Source organism: Lolium rigidum, chromosome 5 (genome assembly GCF_022539505.1).
Source record: "Lolium rigidum isolate FL_2022 chromosome 5, APGP_CSIRO_Lrig_0.1, whole genome shotgun sequence".
NCBI lineage: Eukaryota > Viridiplantae > Streptophyta > Magnoliopsida > Poales > Poaceae > Lolium > Lolium rigidum.
In genome coordinates this window covers 262,610,008-262,634,352 of record NC_061512.1, presented here as the reverse complement: position 1 = coordinate 262,634,352, position 24,345 = coordinate 262,610,008, and the positions used below count along the sequence as shown (strand labels likewise).

At 47.5% G+C, this 24,345-nt stretch overlaps 2 protein-coding genes across 2 annotated transcripts; both read right to left on the bottom strand.

Moving 5' to 3' along the window:
- Window positions 1-9,457: 9,457 nt before the first annotated feature.
- Window positions 9,458-12,443, bottom strand: LOC124655371 (myosin heavy chain IB-like). Its single transcript, XM_047194278.1, has 8 exons — window positions 12,321-12,443; window positions 11,243-11,323; window positions 11,073-11,161; window positions 10,848-10,922; window positions 10,548-10,609; window positions 10,389-10,469; window positions 9,933-10,313; window positions 9,458-9,817 (listed from the first exon to the last, which is right to left on the bottom strand). Exons 1-8 carry the CDS (start codon window positions 12,441-12,443, stop codon window positions 9,723-9,725), a joined length of 987 nt encoding a protein of 328 aa, XP_047050234.1. The 3' UTR covers window positions 9,458-9,722.
- Window positions 12,444-16,997: 4,554 nt separating this feature from the next.
- LOC124657561 (aspartyl protease family protein 1-like) lies at window positions 16,998-21,939 on the bottom strand (the record flags this gene model as incomplete). Its single annotated transcript, XM_047196091.1, has 10 exons — window positions 16,998-17,491; window positions 17,580-17,651; window positions 18,108-18,165; window positions 18,258-18,360; window positions 18,445-18,518; window positions 18,607-18,742; window positions 18,831-19,055; window positions 19,146-19,381; window positions 20,925-21,057; window positions 21,512-21,939. Coding segments are annotated over 10 exons (1,695 nt in total), but the record flags the coding sequence as incomplete, so codon positions are not given.
- Window positions 21,940-24,345: the final 2,406 nt, after the last annotated feature.

The following is a 24,345-nucleotide window of genomic DNA, read 5'->3' as shown; positions in this document are numbered from 1 at the left end:
TGAAGCGCAATTTTCTCCCTCTCAGAAGATTTTCGAGACGGTTCCATGAGCATAAGGGATTGTTTCTTCATGGATTGAAGCTGTTGTCGAAGTTCTTCCAAATCTTCTGCCAAATCCTTACTCGCGGAATCTTCAACGAATTTAACAGACGACGGGGTTTTCTTCGAAGAAGACGAAGGAAAAACTTCGGAAGGACCAGGAATTGCCGTATAGTTGTCAAAAATTAACTGAAAAAAGAAAACGTCGACATCAATCATTGAGAAAAAGATAGATTTCCATTCATTCTCATAATATATACATGTTTGTTACAAAAGAAGGACCTCTAGAAGACCTAATCATCGCCAGGAGCACTATGGCGGCAGTACTACAAGAAGGAGGTAAACTAAGAAGAAAAACAAAGCAAAGGAGCATTCAACTAGACCTCCGGCCTTGATGAGCTAGGAGTTGAAGATGGCCTGATCCCGAGATAAGACATGATTTTGTTCGTGTTAAGCTTTGCTGCCTTGATCAATGATCGCCATTTTGCTTGTTCTATCTGCTCCGTGTCGCCCACTTTCGCCCAGTCGATGGTCTGTTGACTATCAGCAACCAAGGCAACAGTGCTTTCAACGACAACTTTCATATTCTCATGACGCATCTTCAGCCCAAGATCTTCGGGTGGATTAAAGCACTTGGCAAGAGCAAGGAAAGTCGCGGGTTCCTCTTTCTTCGGGAAGAACTAGGGGAAGAGCCGCGACGACTCTCGTCTCGGCTTCATCAATGCCATCACGTGCTTCGTCCCATGAAATTCAAGGAACGAAACGGCGTCAAGAAGAGGATCATTGTCGGGATCTTCAAGCTCAAATTCTTGAGAAGTCTTATCTCGTCAAAATAAAAATTCTCCGATCAACAAAAAAGTGCAGAAAGGAAGAATCCAAAGGATATGAAGTGGCTCAGATACTTACTGACAAAGCGACGATTTTGCGCCCTTAGACGCTTAAGGATCGTTTCTTCGCGAGCAGATTGTGCAGTTATGTGCTCGCTTAATGAAGTTTCGGCATCATGAAGACGTTTCCTAAGATCTTCGACACCAGCAGCATCGGCCTTAGCTTTGTCAGCTTCTCGCCTAGCTTGAACAGCATCTGATTCGGCCTTCTTACGAGCCTCTTCACTTTGCTCTAATTTTTGAGCAAGTGTATTGGCACGCTCGTTGACCTCCGCCAGTTTTTCTGCAAAGAAAGTTAAAATCAGTTAAAAATGTCGACAATAAAGGAGTAAGAAAGCAGAATCAAAAAAGAAGCAGCCAGGCATTACCTTCAGTTTTGCTGGCATAATCACGGTACCCAATGAATTGAGCACCAATGCGAAGAAGCTCTTTTATCGTAGGCTATCAAGGAAGGACAAAGAAAGAAAATGTCGGTATGGGAAAAACGACGGCACACAGAAGCAAACGGAGGAAATATAGACAATGACAAGCAAATTAACAACTTACATCATCCAAGAGAGGGTTAGAGGAGCCACTCAATTGGAGAGTAGGCTCCGGGATTGTTTCAATCCTTGCCCTTTTTGGTGAAGGGACAAGGGGGCTTGAAGGAGGAGTAGCAGCGTCGACGTTTTGTTGAGGAGGCGAAGTTTCTTCTCCTTCAACTGGCGTCTCCGAGGCAACTAGAGTATGCGACGTGCTCGTTCGAGCCGCCACATCGGAAGCTGGTACTACTTCCTCATCATCACTACGATTAAATGTCGGCAATATAAAAAGCAAGATAGACAAAAATCTTCAAGTGAAATAAAAAAAAGAGAGAAGGGGAACTTACGAACTGATGAGAGTCTCAAGATATGGATCATAAGCTGCCTTCTGGCGTGAAGGAACAGCTTCTTCGGGCTTGGAGGTGCCGGAATCTTCGACATCATTCCTTTTCCTTTTGTTCTTCGGAGAAACGAGCGAGGAGGAGGACATTGTGCCGACGCAGTGGCTTCAGAGGCACCCTCCTTTTCATCAGATCCCGCAGATCTTCGAGAATCCGTGGGTTCATTCACAAAAGAGGGGGCATCCTGGTTATCGTCGGAGATAACGGCCCTTTCTTCGACTTCTCCACCTTCAGGAAGGGGAGGAAGCGAAACAAGATTTGGGTGGTTCTATATAAAAATAAGGGAAGATGTCAAAAAAGGAGTTACAACAAAAATAGCAAGGCAATAACAAATTACGCGACAATGTTTACCTCGGGAAGTGGATTGGCGGCGCTGAAGGGTGTAACACGGCAAGAAGAAGGGACAACATCTTTTTTGCTGAGAGATGAAGTTTTTCGGACAAGTCTCTCTAAATCCTTGACCTCTAAATCCACTGACAGCCGATCTACGTCCTTGTCGCCGGTATATTTTCAGAGAGGATATTTGCGGGCCTGAAGCGGCTGCACTCTAGTCCTTAGAAAATATGCAGTGATTTGGATACCTGAAAGCTCTTTGCCGCGAGTGTTTTGCAACTCGTGGATACGAGCCATCAAGGTTTCTGTCGACGCCCTTTCTTCTTCGGTGGCATCCGCGTCCCAGGAACGGCGGCGCAAAATTTTCTCGGCGCCATCAAAAGGAGGGATGTTGTCTTCTGCACATCCATGATTTTCCTCCTGAATGTACAACCACTTCTTGCGCCATCCTTGAACTGAGTCAGGAAGCTTGACGTCGAAGTAGTCAACAGTGGGTCGAACATAAATTACAACGCCGCCTATATTATAGGCGACATTGGGCGAGCCATTACGGCGGCAGAGGAAAATGCGCTTCCATAGCGCCCAGTTAGGCTGGACGCCAAGGAAGGCCTCGCAAAGAGGGATGAAAATGGAGATGTGAAGAATGGAGTTTGGCGTAAGATGGTGGAGTTGCAAACCGTAGACAAAAAGTAATCCACGGAGAAAAGGATGAATGGGGGCGGACAGACCACGGATAAGGTGATCGACAAAACTTACCCGGTACCCCATTGGAGGGGTTGGGTAGCTCTCCTCACTGGGGAAGCATAATGCCTTGGGTTTCTTGCTGATCCCCAGCTTCTTCAGCAAGTTGACATCTTGAGTGGAAATTTTCGATCTTTCCCACTCCGTCGCCCCAAGATCCACGGCAGCCATGGAGGAATCCGGCGTATTGTGCCTTGTCAATCGACGCGGCGGCATCAACAATGGCGCAGGGATTGCAGTTTGGAGGCAAGGAGCTTAAGAGGTTGTGGATCGCAGGAGGAAGTTTCGCAGGTGAAAGCAGGGGAACGGCGTGAGCGGAAGTGTTCAAGGAAGAAGAAGGAGACCTTATATAGAGGTGTGGTGAAGCGGCGGATCGTTGGATGGAAAAAATGTGTGGCAGATGATAACCACGTGAATACAAGGGTAAAAAAGTACTTTAACATTGAAGAGGTTACGGAGCGTGTGCCAGAAAAAGTGGAGAACATGTGTTCCCCACTTGCACGACGTGTCAATCAGATAAGGAATTTGGACCCACAAGGCAGTGAGAGAAACGGTTCTTGCATGTTTCCAAAACAGAAATCGTGGCTATCGTCAGCAACGACGTCATCAAGGTAAAAGAAAAGCTCGACTATGAAGTTTGGAGAGATTATCGATACGCAAGGTTATTTCGAGAGACTTTGTTCAAATACAAGTTTTTGCCCAAACGCTCGGGGGCTACTTTGAAAAAATAGAAAATTTGAGTTTGACAAGATAGAAATGGCGAGAGCCTATGATCAAAAGCAAGCATTTGTTCATAGCCTCGGGGGCTACTCCCATCGGGAGCGCTGGTCGCGCACCCGATAAATAGAAAAATATCGAGAAGGATTATAAATATAGCGGCAAAGGATATTAATCTGTGGAGCCTACACCCAAGCACAAGTTCTTGGCTGTAGCCTCGAGGGCTACTCCCATCGGGAACGCTGTTCGCGTGCCCGATGAATTTTTATCAAAAGGAAAAATAGAAGTGAGTATATTTCGAGTTAGACAGATAACTCTACATATACTCCCATCGGGAAGACAAAATAAGTCATCAAATATGACTCGATAAAATGTGCTATTACAACAGCCGAAAAGCACTCGACAATATATTCTCAGAGCGCTAAAAGTCGCGAATAAATCTCCGAATGCCGCAAAACTTTGCGAAGGTAAGACCCCGGATCCGTTCGAGCGGCGTGGCACCATCTCCGACGGCGGATCGCTACTTTTTCCGTATCAACAGATACGAAGAAAAATCCTAACGGACGCGTTAGGTACCCGATAAAATATGACCGGGACTCGACGAATGGTAAGACCTTAAGCGGCACCTGTCGAAGTTTACACCGGTATCCCGAGATCATGTCCAGGGACGTGATCTTGAAGTAGGTTTTTGCGGATTGCCACTAGAGCAGTTAACTAGTACCTGATCCGTCAGATGAACTAGCCCCAACTACCGTTATCCCTGTACAAAATAGTATTTGCATATCGAAAGATTATGTAATGAGTAAAGTTGGAGATTTTCCCTGATTCTTCGATTCAAGAAAAATCTCGGGGCTACTGACATAGGCATCCCCAATGGGCCTGCCAAAGATGGTACCGGGGTTTACTAAAGGCCCAGGACTCGAAGAATAAGAAGACTCGGAAGCCTATTTAGTGTTAAGGAAAGATAGTTTGTATTAGGAAAGATAGAGATTTGTAATCTTACGGGTTGGGTACGAAACCCTCCCAAACTCTGTAACTTGTGTATTATGAAACCCTCGGCTCCACCCTCTATATAAGGGGGAGTCGAGGGACAAAGAAAGGATCGAATCTACTGTCAACATAACCCTAGTTTTGCAATCGTCGAATACTTTTCGGCTGAAACCTTCGAGATCTACTTGCCCTCTACTTCTAACAAAACCCTAGTCTACAACCTGTAGGCATTGACAAATTAAACCTTTGTCAGCGGGGGCGTCGCGGATGGGAGCGGAGGCGGCGGGATGGCCAGGACCCGGAGCGGAGAGGGGGGGTCGTCGCGGAGGCGAGCAGAGGCGACGGGAGGGGGCTACGGAGGCGAGGGGGAGGCGCGGTGGTGCGGCGGCGGCAGCGACGTGCGGCGGCGGTGACGTGGTGCGGCGGCTCGGCAACCCTAGCGAGCACGGAGGCGAGCAGAGGCGACTCGGGGAAAAAAGAATGAGAAGGAGATATGCTCGGTTCGGGAAGCTCGGGAAGCACCTAAAACGGTGCTTTTCCCCATCTGAAGGAAAACGTCTGGCTTTTGCAAAAGCCCACCGCGCAGCCGAGCCCTTTGGCTCGTTTGGGCTGCTTATTTTGGTGAAAAGCCTCCTAAAGCTAGAACAAAAGGGCCCTAGGTTGGTCCGCCTTGTTACCGAGCGGCGTGACGACATTGGTGTGGACGTGCAAGGACCGAGACGGTCGGGACATATATGAGGGTTAGGTGAAAGTGCATGGAGCCCCCATGTGTGGTTTTGGTAATTAATGACAATCCCTATGGACTAATGTTTGCATTGAGTTATATTTGTAGGAGTTGTCCATAGGCAATTCTTGAACCATTTGTTGGCTTCAAGGTTGCAATAAGAAGAATTTGATGAAGTATATCAAGTGTCAAGTATGTCTTGAAGATGAAGATGAAGTGAGCCCTAGAGTTACTTCAAGACATCAACATCATGAAGAATGAAGAAATGAAGTGCAAGTTCAAGATGAGCCATCTCGAAGAGGTCCTTTGCTTGAGTCTTGCCATCCATATGGTGATCATGGATATGTGAAGATGCGCCGAAGAAGAAGCTCTCCCATGGTGGATTATGGGGGAGCAATCCACATGGTGGTCATGGTTATGTGAAGATGCGCCGAAGAAGAAGCTCTCCCATGGTGGATTATGGGGGAGCAATCCACAAGACTTCGTCAAGCAAACACAAGCAAGAAAGGCGTTCCATCTTGTTGAGGTCAAGATCGTCGTCATCAAGCTCAAGTGGAATGCGCAAGTATAAGGTTTGCTCTTGATAGGGTTTCTTTCTCACCGGTCTCATAGTGTAGTTGGAGACCGGTTTATAGTTTAGTTGCCGTACTATCAAGAGGGCTCTCGAGTGAGTAACTCGATCGTATCGTTCGGAGAGAGCTCAAACCTTTGCATCCTTGCATCTTCTTTCTTGGTTGTTATTTGGACCTTATCCATGTGATGTTTTAGAGCTTGTGCTTATTCTCATGACAAGCTCTAGTTCATCGAAAACGGATTTCGCATAGATCACTTGTTGCGTTTTCGAGTTTGGTTCATCATCTTTCTTGGTTTTATTTGGATCTTATCCATGTGATGTTTTAGAGCTTGTGCTTATTCTCATGACAAGCTCTAGTTCATTGAGAATGGTTTTTCCATGGGCAACTTGTTGCATTTTTAAGATTGGAGGTTTTACCGGTATGTCTTTTTGAGATAGGTCAAACCTTTCATCATTTGTTTCTATCCTCCTTTGCTGGACTATGATGTTTCTATGCATATTGTTGTAGAGCTCGTTGTTGTGATTTCAACGAGCCCAAGATCATCGAAATCGGAGTCCGGATGCAAAAGTTATGCCCGTTTTAGTTTTGGTGTTTCTGCAGTTTGCTTAGGCCGGATTATCCGGGCCGGATATTTCGGAAATATCCGGCCCCCTCGAAATCGGAAGAAAAGCAGCTCTGGACAGGGGCCGGACTTTTGGCCGGATTTTTATCAGGTTTTGTCCCTGAGGCCGGATTATCCGGGGGGGGGGGATTATCCGGTCCTTACTTAGGCCGGATTATCCGGCCCTGGCTTTGCCCAACGGCTTGATTTTCTTGGGGGGTATAAATACCCCCCTTCTTCCTCCTTGGGCTGTTGCTTCTCTCACTCTCTCTCTCCTCCATTATTGAACTAGAGAAGCTTGCACTATCTCTCAATCCCTCCATGATTCTTGCCCCCATTTGAGGGAAAAGAGAGAGGAGATCTAGATCTACACTTCTACCAATCAAATCTATCTCTTTGTGAGTGGAACTCTCTAGATCTTGATCTTGGTATTCTTTTTGAATTCCTTTGTTCTTCCTCTCTTATTCCCCCAATAACTTTTGTAGCTTTGTTGGAATTTGAGAGAGAAGGACTTGAGCATCTTTGTGGTGTTCTTGCCATTGCATTTGGTGCATCGGTTTGAGCTCTCCACGGTGATTCGTGGTGGTGAAAGCAAGAAGGTTGTTACTCTTGGGTTCTTGGAACCCTAGACGGATTCTACGCCTTTGTGGCGATTTGTTGGGAGCCTCCAATTAAGTTGTGGATGTGTGCCCCAATCTTTGTGTAAGGCCCGGTTTCCGCCTCGAAGGAAATCCCTTAGTGGAACCGTGACCTAGGCCTTTGTGGCGAGGGTCACCGGAGATTTAGGTGAGGCGCCTTCGTGGCGTTCGGTGTGTGGTGTGAGTACCGCATCTTGGGGTGAGGCCTTTGTGGCGTTGGTGTGCATCGAGCAACCACACCTCAAGGTGAGCCACTTGTGGCGTTCGGGAGCACTAAGCCACCGCACCTCTCCACCGGAGATTAGCACTCACAAGAGTGTGAACTCCGGGATAAATCATCGTCTCCCGCGTGCCTCGGTTATCTCTATACCCGAGCTCTTTACTTATGCACTTTACCTTGTGATAGCCATCGTGCTTGAAGTTATATATCTTGTTATCACATAGTTGCTTGTATTGCTTAGCATAAGTTTACATATCTTGCTATCACATAGTTACTTGTATTGCTTAGAATAAGTTGTTGGTGCACATAGGTGAACCATAGTATATAGGCTTTAGGCTTGACAAAGTAAACGCTAGTTTTATTCCGCATTTGTTAAGCCCATCTCGTAAAAGTTTTAAACCGCCTATTCACCCCCCCTGTAGGCGACATCCGTGTCCTTTCATTAGGTTAAGTGGCATACTTTATTTTTGAGAAATGGTCATGTGGCTTACAGTGTAGGTTGTAAGGTAGAGCTAGGTTAGCTAGGTTAAGATTTGAGTTGGTCCTTAAATCTTTGGGCTATGTGATTAGATTAAGGACTCTGCAATAGGGTTTGGGGTCCATACATGTTAGGCAGGTTTCCAATAGATATCAATAGAAAAAAAAAATCTATGTCAGGACAAGCAACTACTTGCGGTTCCTTGAAATCCATGGGCAAAATAAGCCTTCCATAGTCAACTTTTAGGCAATTTAGCAAGTGCGATATCCATAGGTTCCCTCAAAAAAGTGAGATGTCCATAGGTACTTAAATATGTGGATAAAATTGTCATCCTTGGTTCATAGTCGCGAATGTTATTGACCGAGAGAAAAGTACACTTTACTTCAACTATAACTCATGTACATCTAACATTAACAAATAGTTGTTGAAGTTATAATAGATCTTAGTTGTCGAATAATAAAGGATCTACTGGTATGCCCAGGCATTGATGCGAGATAAACAAAAATAAAGCAGACAACATAACTCGGGGAGTTTGAAACATTGAGATAATTGCTCGAAAAAACAATGCCGGGTGGAATGGAAGCGTGAATGCAGGCCGATGGAAGGTGATATGCTTTAGAAGTTGGAACGGGAAGGAGAAAACCGGAAAAGGCTCAACATTTCAGGTGTCACTAGGAGCGGAAGATTCCTAGGAAAAGAATGATTGCTGCCACTGTTCTATGTGTACGAAGTACCAGAGATGGCTCCTCGTTGCATATGCTTCCGAATTTGAAATATTTTTTAAACGTAATTCAGAATGTCAAAAGGAAACCTGAATAAAAATTCGACGCGTCAATCTCAACAATCTATGTGCTCATAAAATTGTTTGGCAGAAAACCGACATTCTTTTGTGTTGTGTGTGTAAAAAAGACAATTTGGTGCTTAAAAAATTCACGAGACATTTCTTTATATTTCTTACACATGAAACAAAAAAATGTCAGTTTTCCGGATAACTTGGCATGCGCACGTAGAATGACGAAATGTACACGCCAAATTTTGTTCAGAATTTTTTGACATTTTTTTTAAAAGATCAGGTGGTAAGCCTATGCACCCAAGTTCAGAAGTGAATCTCCACAAAGTACATCCGTAGTATTTTAATAATCAAGTCGCAACAAAGTTCTACAAAACCAATATCATATTTGCAGGTTTTCAAAGGTCGAATAATTTGACTAACCTTAAGTCTACAGAATCAAACTCGACTAAAGGTGTGTATACGAATTCTGCTAGTATCCTGCTGCTTTTCATAAACAGCTTTCGAACCCCCTTGAACCATAATCCTAGAAGCTAAAGTAGTTATGAGAAATATGAGTAAGTTCTTCTATCAAAAAATGTGTCTCAATTTTTTTTTAGATACAGATGTATCTAAAACTAAAATGTGTCTAGATACGGATATGCATCTAAATTTTATACTGATGTATCTATAACTAAAGTGTGTCTAGACAAAACTAAGACACATGTTTTTAGACATAGTGAGTGCTAAATATAACTTACATTTTAAACACAGGACACAAAACGAATTGGCACGCTGTAACAGAGAACAAGACTTCGTTTTATGTAAAAATTTAAAAGAATGCCCTGCTCTAAACCTTTACCAACTGATAGCTACAATTAGCTTGACATCTACTTGGAAAAAGAAAGCACAATCATAACAGGAGCTACCCTACAGACCTAGTCACAGATCAAAATCTGGCCGCATTCACAATGAATGTCAAGCTTATACAAAGTATATGTCAACCGACAAACAACACAGATGATACATCTTCATACTTGGAGCAGGCATCCAACTAACGGCAACAGCTTCAGAGGAGCTGCAACCAGCTTACGCAGTGGAAGCAGCGGCGTACACCATGCCATTGGTATTGCCACCACGCCCTCTGCCCCGGGCTGGGCCTCTCCCACGACCACGGCCGCGGCCTGCAGCACAGACATGAATGCAAAAGTTCAAAGGTAGGTTGTATACATATAACCAATTTCATACAAGGAACAGATCAAAAAAAAAAAAATCATAGAAGGAAGCTGTGTGCCCTACCTCCAGCAGGTGCAGGAGGTGCCTCATCGTAAAACCCTCCGTCTTGCTGATAATCAGGCTGGCCACCGTATCCACCTCTCCTGCCACGGCCCCTGAAACCACGGCCACCACCTCGGGGTGGTGCTGGTGCATCGTCATAATACCCTCCATCGTGCTGATAATCCCGGTGGCCTCCATAGCCACCTCTTCCTCCCTCTTGCTGATAATCAGGCTGGCCACCATAGCCACCTCTCCTGCCACGGCCTCTGAAACCGCGGCCTCTACCACGTGCATAACCATTGCCTTCATAAGCTGGAGCATGGTCAGCATACCCATTGCCTGCATAAACAGGCGCATGCTCACCCTCCCAGCCACCGTCACCATACTCCACATATCCGTTTCCTGAAAATCAGTGTGTAAGGGACAGTTGCACATTTTACATTAAAACAAGACTTACTAAGTAGAAGTTAGCCTCACCACGTGCACCTCTACCCCTTCCCATTCCCCTTCCACGACCTCGACCACGTCCTCTTCCTCGTCCAGGAGGTGAGTGTACATCTACAATTACAGTGAAATATGAAACCATAAAGAATAACTTCTTTTAAAAAAAAAAGACACTAACGAAACAGCTATTACCTTCTTCATTATCATATTCAACAAATGGCTTCACCTTGTCCGCTGGAAGTGGAGATTGATACCTGCTCATATAATTTATTCAACCTATCATACACAATAAAACATAACTATTGCTAATTTGCAATTTTACAAGTTCATGCAGCAAGCTAATATATTTTGATAGACCTAAGTCAAATGGCCCTGTCAAAGAACATTGCAATTAACTAGCAATCCTCCAGACAACTAAAGAGGGTAGCATAAAAGCTACCAAACAAGATTTCTTCTTATCAGATATACAGTTAACAGACAAAGCATCCATACCCGACAGAGGAAGTGTCCAGCTCCTTCTTTGAAAGAGTTATAGTAATCATAGACACATGCCTTGTCGTCTCAAGGCTGCAGAAAGAGAAGTTCAAATAGCATCAGAAGAGCAATACATATTTTGTCTAAAGTAAGAACCCATATTTCTAATATACTGATAGTAACAATCAACTACTAAAAATATCCTAGCCTTCTATGCTAAGACCTTCGTAAAATGTCACTTACGGGAGTAGGCCTTCCTCCAATGGCTCCCATGTATCAGTAATATCAGTAGATTCCGTGGCGGTGTTCTGATGGAGACCCACAATTCTCCTCTGTACAACAAAAGAGCAACCACGAATTAGAACAAGTCAAACTTAAAGTTCACAAGCAGAGTAGTAAGGGTGAAAAAGTACCTTGATCAATTCTGCAATCATGACAGTCTTGTTTATGGCCCTTCCCATTGCCTTGAATACAACTTCATCGCAACCTTTGTCCTTTTAAGTACATATTGCAAAGAATCAGCCACAGTACATAGATGTCAATATCGAGACATGTAACATTTGGTTGTGAAGTATATTAGGATGCAGTCTTGTCCTACCTCTGTAGGTGTTTAATCGACGCGGGCGTCAGTACATACTGAGCTACTACATGTGCACTCTCACGTCAATTAAATCAGACCAGAGGGAGTACACGCTTAACTTTTACAGTAGAACTAACACTAGATGAATAGGCACAAAGCATAGATAACTGGTCAAGCAATTATAAAGCATCGCGCATCCTTTACAAATCAAAAGTCACAAAATAAGCCTACATCCCCAGGAGAGGATTATTGAACACCCGTAACACCATCAGGTGAAGGAAAAGATGGAAATTAGTGGGGCCTAAAATGAAACTCATAAATCGCACCCCGGTGAAATTATTTGAACAATGATGTGACGCACATTCCATCCTGGCGAAACTAGTCAAACGTGGATGGGACATACAGTCACAATCAATTAGGCGACCGATGAAGGAAGATGATAGTGTGCCCCGTACAAAACCCACCAACTAAAGTGATTGGACATGCAAAAGGCGGCAACTAAACATGTATTGCTCGGAGTTTGGAGTGGAGAAAATACGGAAGAGTACACCATGTACTTGCCACGATGCATTTTATCCAGAACATAGGCCTAACCTGCGGCACAGTATATTCAGTTTAGGCAGCCTTTGATGACAGTATTGCTAACATCTTGCTACGATCCTACCAAACAGAGCATCACATATAGAAGCAATTTGTTTCAATAAAACATTAGAGGCAACTATACCCACTAGCCTCAAATAGTATGCAATAGCTACACAGGCTTGAGTAGCACATCAGTACGTCAATCCGTACAGACCAATCATTCAGATAAACTTTTCTACCAATGTCCTAACCCAAACAGGGTATCATTGAACAGGACAGGCGCTAAACAGACAATTCAAACCGCGCGCGCAACGGGCGTCGGCGGGTACCTGGAACAAGGTGGTGGCGTAGGTGATGTAGTTGCGCATCCTGCCCTGGGTGGTGATGCGGATCTCATTCTCCTTGATGGGCACCTCCTCCCTCGGCTTCTCCACCCTCTGGTACCGATCCATCCCTCGTTCGCTCCTCTGCAATGCGCACCACGACCACCCTTCAGATCCAACGAAACAGGAGCGCTGACCGGCGGCAACGGCAATGGCGCGCGGCGAGTGAGGAGGGGAGGAGGAAGGCATTACCTGCGCTGCGCGGCGGCGTGGTCGGCTGGCTGGCTGGCTGGCGGCTTGTCGCGGCGTCGATGAGGTAACCGCCGGGTAGGGGAGGCAGTGAGGGCTTTTATACGGCCGCCTCCGCTCGGGCCGCGAGGCGGGACCGGGTCGGACTCGCCCGCGCGCGCGTCTAGGGTTTTGCGGGGGGAAGTTACGGGATTGCCCCTGAGCCCACGCTTCGGGGTTTTTGCGGATCGATCTCCGGGGACGGTGCCGCGTGTACGGCTCGGATTCGTGGGTTCTTCTTGGAGAAGGTGCCTGGGCCTTAATAGTTTGGTTTCGGCCCGATAGGCCTAATTAGTTGCTAAGTTTTCGGTCCAAGAAATAGTAACGGTTGTTTTTCTTTGGAATTTCTCACGGAAAAAACTTTTTATTTAGAAATATTTTTTTCAGCTTTTCGCGAAAATGGGATCACGGAATGCTCTCAAATTTCATGTACTTTCCTTCAAAATCAGTTAATCTTGTGAGATACCTAGTTTGCGTTCGACAACATTCTTCTTACAGGCACGTTGAACAGTTGTTTTTGGCAGCCATAAAAAATGTAAAAGCCCAAAAGGCATACAAAAATGTAACCGGGAGGCGGGGCTGGTTTGTGCCGCACTTGTGTGGTCCTGCGTTTAGCATTTGCATATTGTGCATTTAAAATTTCTTAGAGCTTGTTCAACACCCCCTTATTTCATTTCGCAGGAATGAAAGGGGATTGGTGCCAACATTTCATTTGTCCAATTTCAAATTCCAACCTAAAAAAATCATGCTTGCATGCCAGAAGGATTTATGAAATGATTTCCGGAAGAATAACTGGGTTAAGGAAATGAAAACTAACTGAACACACCATAGCCATTCGCTAGAATTTTTAATTCAAACGATGGTTCTCACTACACGGTCAAACACATTGGATAAGAAATCTCGAATGAATTCCATGGTTTCGACACGAAATGATGGCCGCGAAAGCGATCAATTACACAAAAATATAGATGTGCATTCTAAAAGCAAAATGCCAGAATCTAGAGCGGTCACCTAATATCACACAATAAACCTTGTCATCGCCTTTTGTGCCTCTCGCTCCAACCCTCTTCTACCACCGATGGATTGTCGCCTCCCTGCCTTCTTCACTGGATCGATTGGTGTGGGAGCACGGGGAGGCTCTAATCTACCGGGACATGTAGTTTGCATCATTATTGTTCTTAGGGTTGGGTTTTGGTCTCCGGTTGACGCTTCCAAGGCAATGTCGTCATCGTTGACAAGGAGTAAGTCCACCGCACCTCGACCTCGTTCCGGTGGGGTACTTCTTTGCATCGTTAGGAAGCCTGTGGAGGTTGGTGTGTTGCGTGTGATCAACCTAGCATCGGTCTTTTTATCCTTGTTTTGGATTCTTCGGGGTTGACATCGTCAACACTTCCCTGCAAAGATCGGTGATTTCCCGCAGCATGTGTGGATACTACTTTCTTGTCCCCACAATTTCGATAGTGACACAGAACTCTGAAGGCGGCAACATTGGTGTGTCACCGGTACGTGCGTGTGGAAGACTATATTCTACTTTACTCTTATGCCAATGTTTTTTTCTTGTAATGTTGGTGTTTGATTAATACTAGCAAGCCAAGGCGCGGCGGCACGCCGCGCCGGAGTGTGATAATTGCGTGGTTTATGTTGTTCGTTAGTATTCGTTTGTAGTTGCTTATTTAGTGTGCGGTGGTAGACTGGACGTTCTTATTAGGCTTTGCGGTGACGTGGGTGCTGGTTTACTAGGCTAAGATCTGTTGCCTGGCTTTTTATTTTTGGTCGAACGTTGGTAGTAAGCTGAAGTTGACAGGTTGTTGTGGCCTTGTATGTGCTTGAGTTTAGCATTATATTTTGGTGCAAATTGAAATTTCTTGTATAAACCATAGAAGTGCATAGGATGTAAACGGATTGGATCAGAACGGATTTTTGTGTAGCATATCTTTTACCATGTTTTCTTTCTCATATTCAGATCGGAGCAGATATTAGTCGGCTGCGGATTTGGATGAGAATATATGGGACCGCGGATTCAAATTAGAAATGAGCCGGACTCGGGCTAGAAACAAAAATAGTCAGATAGATACTCTCATGGATAAGTAATTATTTTTCTACAAAAACTTGAGAAAGATTTAACTTTGCAGCCTTGCATAAGTCAATTAATTAAGTAAACAGGGACATAACTGAATTTAAAATCCAAGCATTCACAAGATGGTATAAAAATAAACTAAATATATTAACCATTAGTCTATCGGTGGTAGTTAGAGCCTAACAGTATCTCAAGAACTACTAACTCTGTGAGATTGGTATTGGCTTTTGACTCAAAAATCGGATTTTTCGGTTTAAAACATTTGGATAATCCTAATTATTTTCAGATAATCCATATCTGCATGGTTTGTTATACCATATTCTATACCGTATTCTGGGGTGCCAATTCGGATTAAGATATATACTTATCCACCATATTCGTTCAAATCGGATTTGAATATCTTAAAACATGTTCGGTGCCAATTTGGGTGTGAAAATTATCCTATCCATTTACATTCCTAGATGTGCATCATGGTATAACATCAACACCAGCAAAAATTAACCCAAAATATGATCACTGAAAAAGGACAAAATATTCAACTAAAACCGCAACAATGAATATTTTGATAATTTTTAAACAAACTTTTTTTTTAACAGAAGGCTCGAAAGTCCAGCTTTGAATTAACAAAGCCATCAACCGGCCAGGAGTTACAACATGACACCACACCACGCACGCACACCACGGCAAGAAAGATACACGGGTACATACATAACGAATTACAACACTGCACTACGAGCGAGGACAAGCTTGCAGGAGTGCAGATCGCGCTGTTCGACACCAAGGACACCGACCGGAGGCACGGCGAGGCACTGCCCGGAGCAGAATTGTAGTCTTGATTCCGAGGAGAACAGCCAGGACTCCGAGCACCAGAAGCACCAACCTGTTCTCATGCCGAAGAGGGCCCCTGCCCTCTCGCCTGGCTCGAAGGCGTCGAACCATCAGACATAAGAGAGGCTCACCCGAGAGCTGCAGAGGTGTTGGGCTCCGGACCCGGCGCCACCCTGGAGAAGACTACCTTGACGAGGATCACACCATACTGGCCGCACTGCCGAGTGGACATCCACAAACGACGAGAAATCCGCAGGGAGCACCTGCAGAGGATGGGGCAGACTATCGTTGACGCACGCATACGGGCTAGAGATCACCGCAGCTGCGCAAGGACTGACATTGCCCAAAGCTGCAACCTTCAACTCTGCCATCCTACCGAAACCTCCCCAGGCGGCGCCTCCAAGAAGGTCACGGCACAGCAGCGCGTCGCCGCCGCCCAATCAGCAAGATTTTGGACTTTCGTCCGGGAGGTGGGGGAAAGGTGAGCAGGAGCCCAGGACAACAGCTACTACCTCAGAACCGACGTGAACCGTAGATCCACGCCGCAGACGCCGCCCGTCGCCGCCTCACATCCCGAGGAGTCGAGGACGCCGGACCGAGGCACCCACCACGATGCCCGCCGCGGGACATCGGGGGAAACGAACCAGCGCCCTCGCTGCTCATCGACTAGACGCATCGAGGCCGCCCACCCGAGGCAGCCCTAATGAGGCCCAGACCTAGGCCCGCTGGCCCAGATCTGGGCCCGCCGCCGCCACCCATGGCCACGGCACGCCGATGCAGGGCCGCGCCAGCCAGCCAGAAGCCAGAAGCCACGCCGCCACCCCGCCGGAGAAGCGTCTTCACCACGCCGTGGTCAGGCCACCGCGCCGCCACGCCAGACGTCAAGCACGGCGCCCCCGCCGACCGCGCTAGCCCGCGCCACCACAGCCACGCGGGGGAGAGAGAAGCCCGCCGCCGCCGCCCTGGGGCTTTGCCCGGCGACGCCCTCTGGCGGCGGCGAGGGAGAGACGAGGGGGAGGACGGGCTGGAGGTTGGGGGAGGCTAGGGTTTCGACCTACGCTCGCGGGAGCGGCAGGACGAAACGGGGTGCTGACTCGTCCTACACTCAAGCACACCCATTTCTTTCGCCAAAATATAAACGCATAACTGTAAATGGTGTGTGCTTTTGGAAAACAAAATGTGTTTTAGAAAATAAATAATTTTGACCTTAAATTAGCATTTTGAAAAGGGCAAACTCACTAAAGGCCAACAACAACTGACTCTTGTTGAAGGAATAGAAACCACGGAAAATAGCACAAATGCAGAACAATCTGCTATTTTGAGTTAGTTATACATATAACAACCTGCAAAGCACCTCTCCTCCTGTTATTTCAAAACATATTAATTCTGCACCTGCATAATATAACGAACTTTATGAAGATCTATACTTGCTTCAGCTAGATGTATGCTGAAACCTGCTACATTTTGCAGCTGAAGTATAAGGCTGTAATGCTGTATCATCATTCATTTATTCTGTGGTTCACTCAATACATCCAAGAGGTTTCTACATATACATGAACATCCACCTCGTCACAGACCGCATTATTACCAGACATATCAGCACTAAAAAATCAATCAAAAATGGCCTATAGCTATCTATGCAACTCATCCTGTGTTCTATCCTGTAACTCCTACGGTATCTACACAAAAAATGTGTGATCCTGTATCTATATGTGATTAATCAGTACAAGGTAATGCCAGGCAGCTCAGCCTGATCAAAGGCTGGCCAAGCACAGCAGAGCAATGCCGGCGATGAGGGTCCGGCTTGAGTGCCACTGGATAGACGAGCTGGATGAAGGCTGGGGCACGTCGATCTGGGTGATGTTTGGTGAAGGACCCCTTGTGGCTTCCGGATTAGAGCTGCTTGGCCCCAAGGCGGGCTTCGTAGGAACGGATGAAGGATTCGGGTTCACAGGAAGCTTGCTTGAGTTGTCGACGTTGTAGCCTGACGATCATAACAAGCACATTGTGTAAGGGCATTTTCTGGACTAGTAGTGGACCAAAACCGAAAATCAAGTTCAGAGGATACTCACAATTGAATGTTTTCCAGCCCAGGACAAGCCTCTCACGGTCGAACACAACCTTCAGCCCGGACATGAAATTCTCTGCAATGGAAGTGACCAAGCAATAAGCCGTAAGAAGAATGAGGCAGATCATCAGCAATGTTGTGACTTTGTGAGCAGTTTAGGACTTATCATGGGAAAAGGTATAACCTTTATAGGCAATAATGATTTAACAAAGAGGTTGCACATGGATAGTTAATGCTGAAATATATGAGGTTTTTGCATAAAGAAGTACAGAAACCTGACAAATAAGCTAGCGAAGCAGGTCTAAAAATGAACACTACATCCGGAAAGTAACAATAGATCATTAATCATTGGTTCTTTCTAACAAACATATGCTACCAACTCCATCCGGGGACCCAAATTAAGGATATAAAGCTAGATGGGGTAACCCTTTGCACACCTCAAACATCACTAGTATGGTTCAGACGGAATCTAAAAAAAATTCAGAGCAAGGCATCTTTATATAGTCTAAGAGTGTAGAGAATAGGAGCTCACCGCCAATTAAGTTAACACCTACACTCTTCATGATAGCCAAGCAATAGCCAATTGGTTTCTGTTCCATCATAGAGCAGCAGGATTATAAACTCAGTAGCTATGGGTTACTTTTGGCTGGAAAAAGATTACGTAGTGTAAACTCTATCTCACCGAAGAAGTATCTGTTATGACAATGATTGGGTTATTGACAGGAAATATACTGCCACCTTTCGTCGTCAGACTTATGTTTGGAGTGTTAATGTCTCCCTTGGCACTGGAGAGCAGCATATCCGTCAGGTACAGACAGACAGTAGCTAGTGAACATTTATATTCAAGGCAGGTCACTAGATAAACTTACCTTAGGGTGTAGCAGAACTCAAACGGCAATGAAGAATCAGGCTGGTTTTTCTTCTCTTTGGCTTGTGCATTGAACTGAACAAGAACTAATACAGATGAGATAGAGCCATCGTGAAAATGCAAGTATGGTTAAGTAACTGCTAATTCAGCAAAATCTACTTACAGAGGTAGTGATCTCGGTATACATCGGGTCGGAGAGAGCGGTGAACGAGGTACCGGAGTCCACCACAACGCTGAACTTGGTGCCGAACGTTTTATTTCCGACCGTAACGCCCGTGACGCTAATGTTGTAATACGGACTGCGGAAAGGGGAGCACGCCACCGTGAGTTTGACAAAACCTATTTCTAGTTTCTGAAACTGTGAGATTCAGTAACAAGCAAACATACTTCTGTTTATAGATGTTCAACGGTGTTTCCAGCTGGTCCGAGCTTCCGGTGTCCCCGAAGTTGATCCTGCCATGACCGTCTTCTCCGAAGCACATGGAGAAGGAGTTGGCAGCGATTCCCTTGCTCGCCAGCAAACTAGGCACCGACTTGCTGTCCATGCCGAGCCCGAGCAGGCCGTTGGGCGCCGCGCTGCCTAGGAACGAACCTGTCTGGACCTGTCCACAGCTAACAATTCACAAAAATTCAGCATGGCAAAGCGAGCAGTGGCTCAGGATTATTTAAGAATGTAAAAGATCATGAAGGACATATACATACCCGAATGTAATGGGGGCCTGGGTGATCTTGGATTGCCCGGACTCGGTGGTCAGGTACAGGACATCCTCCACGAGCACCCCGTTGGAGGAGGTGTTGTCGGACAGGTACTGGATGCTGTAGGGGCAGCTGCTGCTGGCGGCGCCGCATTGGGTCTGGAGATCGCATAGGCTGCTGCTGCAGGGCACCTTCCGGCTGGTGCTCGACTTCCCGGGGCTGTACACGTCGAACCTCAAATCCTGCTCAAATTGTTTACAGTTACACATCAGTAATTCAGCAAGACATGTAGCGTTTTGGTGTTATAAGAGCATGTCTAACAGGCCCCTTAAAACCCGCCCACCCCGTAAAATTCCGGCGGGATACGAGGCAGGCGCGGTTTGGGCAGTCTAGCAGGCTCCGTATTCGGGCCGGCCCGCTTCGGCGGAATACGGGGCCCAGGATATCCGCACCGCCGCCCCTACTTATACCGGGCGAAGGTGCGAGTGAGGGGTTAACCCCTCACTCGCAACCCTAGCTCCGGCGTGCGCCACCGCCTCCCCAGTTAGCTCCGGCGAGAAATCCCGCGCGCCCTAGCTCCGCATTTCAACCGCCGGTCAACATGTACGCACGCCGAGCAGTACCGCATCGCCGGCGAGCGGATCGAAGCGATCCCGCTCGCCGGACACCGTCGAGGAGGCATGGCGTCTCCAATGCAAGCGGTCCGCCGCCGGGAGCCGCCGTGCGGCGTGCAGGTACGCCGGTGCCCTGTACGTCCCGCCGAAGCTCCGTGAGTTCGCCGCGCGGCGGCGCCGGCACAAGGAGGATCCGCCGCTCAAGCCGATAAGCGGCCCCGACTTCGACAAGTGGCACGCCGAGTGGGAGCGCAACCGCCGGCGAAGGCGGCATGGGACGGGCGCATCGGGAGCACCGGCGGCGGAGGAGCTCCGCTCGCCGGCGAGGAGGAAGAGGAGGAGGAGGAGGAAGATCCCCTCTTCTTGCAGGAGATAGCAGCATCCTTCAAGGACGACGCCGACAAGAAGAGGGCGGAGGAAGAAGAGAAGGCGGCGGCCATCGCCGCCGTGAAGGAGGCGCAGGAGGCGGAGGCGGACACATACATCGTCGACCTCTCCGACTAGAAGTCGCGATCCATTTAGGATCGCGAAATTCAGTATGTCTATATGTTGATCCGTATGTATGATCGACTATCTATGAACTATGACTATGAACAAGTTTCCCGGGGTTTTAAATTTACGAATTTACGGGGTGAAATACGGGATCTGCTAGACAGAACGATCTATCTAGAAGCACTTTTTTATACGGGCGTAAATACTCGCATTTTACGGGGCTAGAAAAGTAAGGGCCAGTTAAACATGCTCTAAGGGTCAATTCAGGCAACATGATTCAGCAACTGTGCATGAACAATCAGCAAGAATTTGTTTTCAAAAGTCTTGGTTAGCAGTACAGTAGTGTTTTTTAAGGTCGGTCATCAGGTCCCAGCTCGAGCTGTCGTGCTCCTAGAAAGGTTTCCACTGAACCAGACGGCACGTGCTGTGCCTCCGTGATTTTTTCCCTTTTTTCCCCGAAATATGCCCGAACAACTCCACCGCGGAAGCATGTCTACCACCAACTAATAGTCCCTTTTTCGTTTGCGCGCAACTAATCCGATCGTGATCCGGTAATTATCACCAGAAATATCTCGTGGAGCAGAACTAACAGGAGCACGAATCGTAACAAACAGAAGAAAACAAATCAATGGAGTCAAGAGGGTTGTGAGGAAGGAGAGGAGTAGATGGTAGTACATACGCCGTAGGTTGGGTCGGAGAGCGGCGCGCACTTGACGCAGTCGCAGGGCACCCAGAAGAGGTCGCTGCCGGTGTCGAGCGCCACCAGGAACGTCACGTTCGGCGTCCCCAGCGCCACCACCGCGTAATGCAAGCTGCGCAACCACCGCCACTTCTTTAGGGCATGCCCAATGCATAGCCCTAGGGGTGTTGCCTCACACCTTTAACTAGGTTCGGGTGGTCCAAAGTAGGTTCGGATGAGGAGGCAGCCTCTTCATCAGGAGGCAACCTCTTCAGCCATAAAGTGGAAAATGTGAGAGAGAAAGAGAAAAACCAAATCACCTTTTGAGAGAAAGACATATTAATGGGACACATACACGTGGCATACGTATGTCGCAGTTTTATCCGGCTCTAGTTGGACAGCTGCCTCCATTGCTCATGCCCTTAGTTAGCCCGAAAGCAAGAACGACAATGACAGCAGCTTTCTGTGCTTTACCAATCAATCGGTCTCCGTTCGTCTTCCCCGGTGGCCGGGTGAGGCCATGGAGAGTCGGAGACGGTGATGGGCAAGGTGATTAAGGGGCAGAGGCACAGGGCAAGGGCGCTTACAATCCGAAGGCGTTGAAGCGGAAGGTGTCGTTGCCGTCGGCGAAGGCGAGCGGGCCGCCGGGTGCGGGCGCGGGGGCTGGTGCGGAAGCGGCGAGGGACCGGCGGCGCAGGTCGTGTCCCGCCAGCGCGGCGTAGTACTCCGCCGTGCCCGCCGGTGGCGAGCTGTGGCCAGGGTGGCCCGCCGCCTCCGCCCACTCCCGCACCGTCGACGAGTACCGGTGGTGCACGTCCAGGCTCAGCGCCTCCGTCCCTGATGCAGCAGCCGCCGCCAAGGCCGCAACCAGGAGCAGAGCCCGCACCGCCATGCCCGCCGCAACTCCAAAAGCGGAAAGTGATTGCGGCTTTACAGGGTAGTAGCAGCGAGGAAGGAAGGAGAGAAAGAAAAAATGGTAGGTGCTTGGCCGCGGCGTGGCTATATACTGTATCGATCAATGAATCTATCCTGGAGCAGTGGAGGCGGAGACGAGGAGGAGAAGACCGGGAGGATCACCGCGTCTGCTGCGTACGTCGCGCGGGCGGGGTGAGGTGGCCGCTCGGTTTCGGCGGGACGGCGACGGTATGGGGTGGGAGACGTCGGACGTCAGTGAGCTGGAAGCTTCGCCTTCGCTTGGACCGGTGCTCGTGTTTCTTTTGATTATTTCGTGGGGGGTTTTGGTGACGGCGATGTGGGTGGAGGGCGGTTGCCTGATTTGGGTCTCCGGTTCACACCCTGGCTCTGGGTCTCGGCCGACCTGTGTCGTCTCGTCGCGTTGTTTATTCAGGCAATCGATCATTCAGGCAATCGATCAGTCAGGTGGGTGATGAGCACCAGCAGCACGAACGGCGTCTCGGGGTCTCCACACAGCGGCTCATCTGTAGTTTAGGTCGTGTACAATGAGAAGGCACGACATTCCTTATACCGTCACATTATCTAGAGATGACATGACAGTACATACAAATCATACAATATATTATCTTTTATAGTTTTTCCTAGCAATTAATGATAATTGATTAAAATTGGTAGAAAATTATGTTGCTAAGAAAAGACATGTCGTACAATGGAGAAAATGTCTTTCCTTATTTTCTATAGATCATCTCTTAGCTAAGAGAAGACAACCTTCTCTCCTTTCATTCTCTCTCCTCAAACTAAGCAAAAATCTGACGTGGCACCGCTAAGAGAAGGCTGACGTCACCCTATTGTACGTGCCCTTAGGCCATTTCCAGCTGCAACGTGTCATCTGTGTCTGTTTTGATCTGTGTGGACACGTTAAGATTAAAACCCTAGCCCATCGGTCCACTACAAACGAACTAACATGTCCGTGGCAATCCATTTACGGCTTAAATTTAGACTCCAACTATGTAAGCAAGGGCATGGTTGTAGCTGCGCGAGTGTCCGTGCCTAGCTTCCTCGGGCCCGCCCGCCAGACATCTCGTGCCCGCTTCGTCTTCTCGCAAGTTAGTTTTGTGGCGGCGCCGAGGTGGATTCCGGTGCGAGCGCTGTCATGCGCAAGTCCTCGGCATTCCGGAGACGAATAATGACCACGAGGCAGGCTCTAGTTGACCACTCCCGCCGGCCGTACGACGAGGAGCGCGCAGTGTGATGGTCGGCTGCACGCCAATCTTCCCGCATGATGGCTGCTTAGCTCGCATCGGGTGCCGGTGGCTCTCGTGCCACACGCAGCGTGAGGAGATCCGCCGCTGCCAGTTCATCCTTCCGCCCGGTATGCAGGATGACTCTGCTTTTGGCTGGACTCCTACAAAGGGGAGACGTTCGCCTCGTGAGAGTTATACCAACGATGCTAAGAATGGTACCTAGACGACGTGTCTTATCTGAGCCGTGGCTTTGGAACCCTTAATCGACCTCAGGAAGGAGGACTAGGCATCGATGGCGAAACTAGGGTTTTATCTATTCTTATTTAAGCTATATTTTCATTTTCAGCCCACTTGTAAATTACTTTTATTAATATATGAATTTTTATCAGAACAAAATTGCATCGGGCCGTTAGGACAGCCTGACCCAAACAAGTGCTAAGATTTAGTCATTTTTATTTATGTTCACGGCCGACCCAAACATGGTATCCACCGCTGGAGACGTCCCCAGGGAACACGTTCAGATTCAGGGTCAGGGGTCAAGATTGGACGAACACCGTGGTCTGGTGCCTGCCCGATCAAAAGTTCCGGCAGACTTGGACTAAGAGCAAGACTAATAATAGAGCCCGTTGCCGGTTGTATAGCCTTGCCACGTCACTTGGAGTAAACAAAAAGCCCATCCATATACTAGCTAGATGTTAGACCGGCAGTTTAGTGGGCTCTAATTCCTATTTAATTATTGAATGCATGCATACGATTGGAGGTAGGCTGCTGGGGAGCTTCTTTTTCTTGGTCGTTGTGCTATAGCCGGGCGGTAGCAGAAGCGCCGGCTCTCTCCTCTTTCCTCTTGTCTCTCTCCTCTACCTAAGATTTTAATGACATGGCAAATGTTATAGCCTGCTGACTAGGCACTATTATACTTGCTCTAAGTAGACTGTCATGGCTTGTTGACGTCTAGAAGTTCAGTGCGTACGCCGCGGGCACTGAGAACAAGAAGAAGAAGATGCCACTGAGTTCCCAAGATCGTGACATATCATGGAATTATATACTCCTCTATCATTTTTTTTTTCAGAAAAATGTGGTGAGGAAAAAGAAGACGCAGCACTGATGATCACATCTCACACGGACGGAATGGGTAGCAGAGCAGTATACGATGGGGTTTCTGTGATAAATATAGATGAGATTAGATGGTTTTGGCACACCTCTCACGGGGTGGCTCGTATCTCTTATATATGCACAGGGATTACATGATAAGTACAAAGGCT

Coding starts and splice junctions, on each gene's coding strand:
- LOC124655371 (XM_047194278.1), bottom strand. CDS start 12,443: ATGGATCGGTACCAGAGGGTGGAGAAGCCGAGGGAGGAGGTGCCCATC. Junction 11,162..11,242: donor TGATTGCAGAATTGATCAAG/GTACTTTTTCAC, acceptor TTTGTTGTACAG/AGGAGAATTGTGGGTCTCCA. Junction 10,470..10,547: donor TGAATATGATAATGAAGAAG/GTAATAGCTGTT, acceptor CTGTAATTGTAG/ATGTACACTCACCTCCTGGA.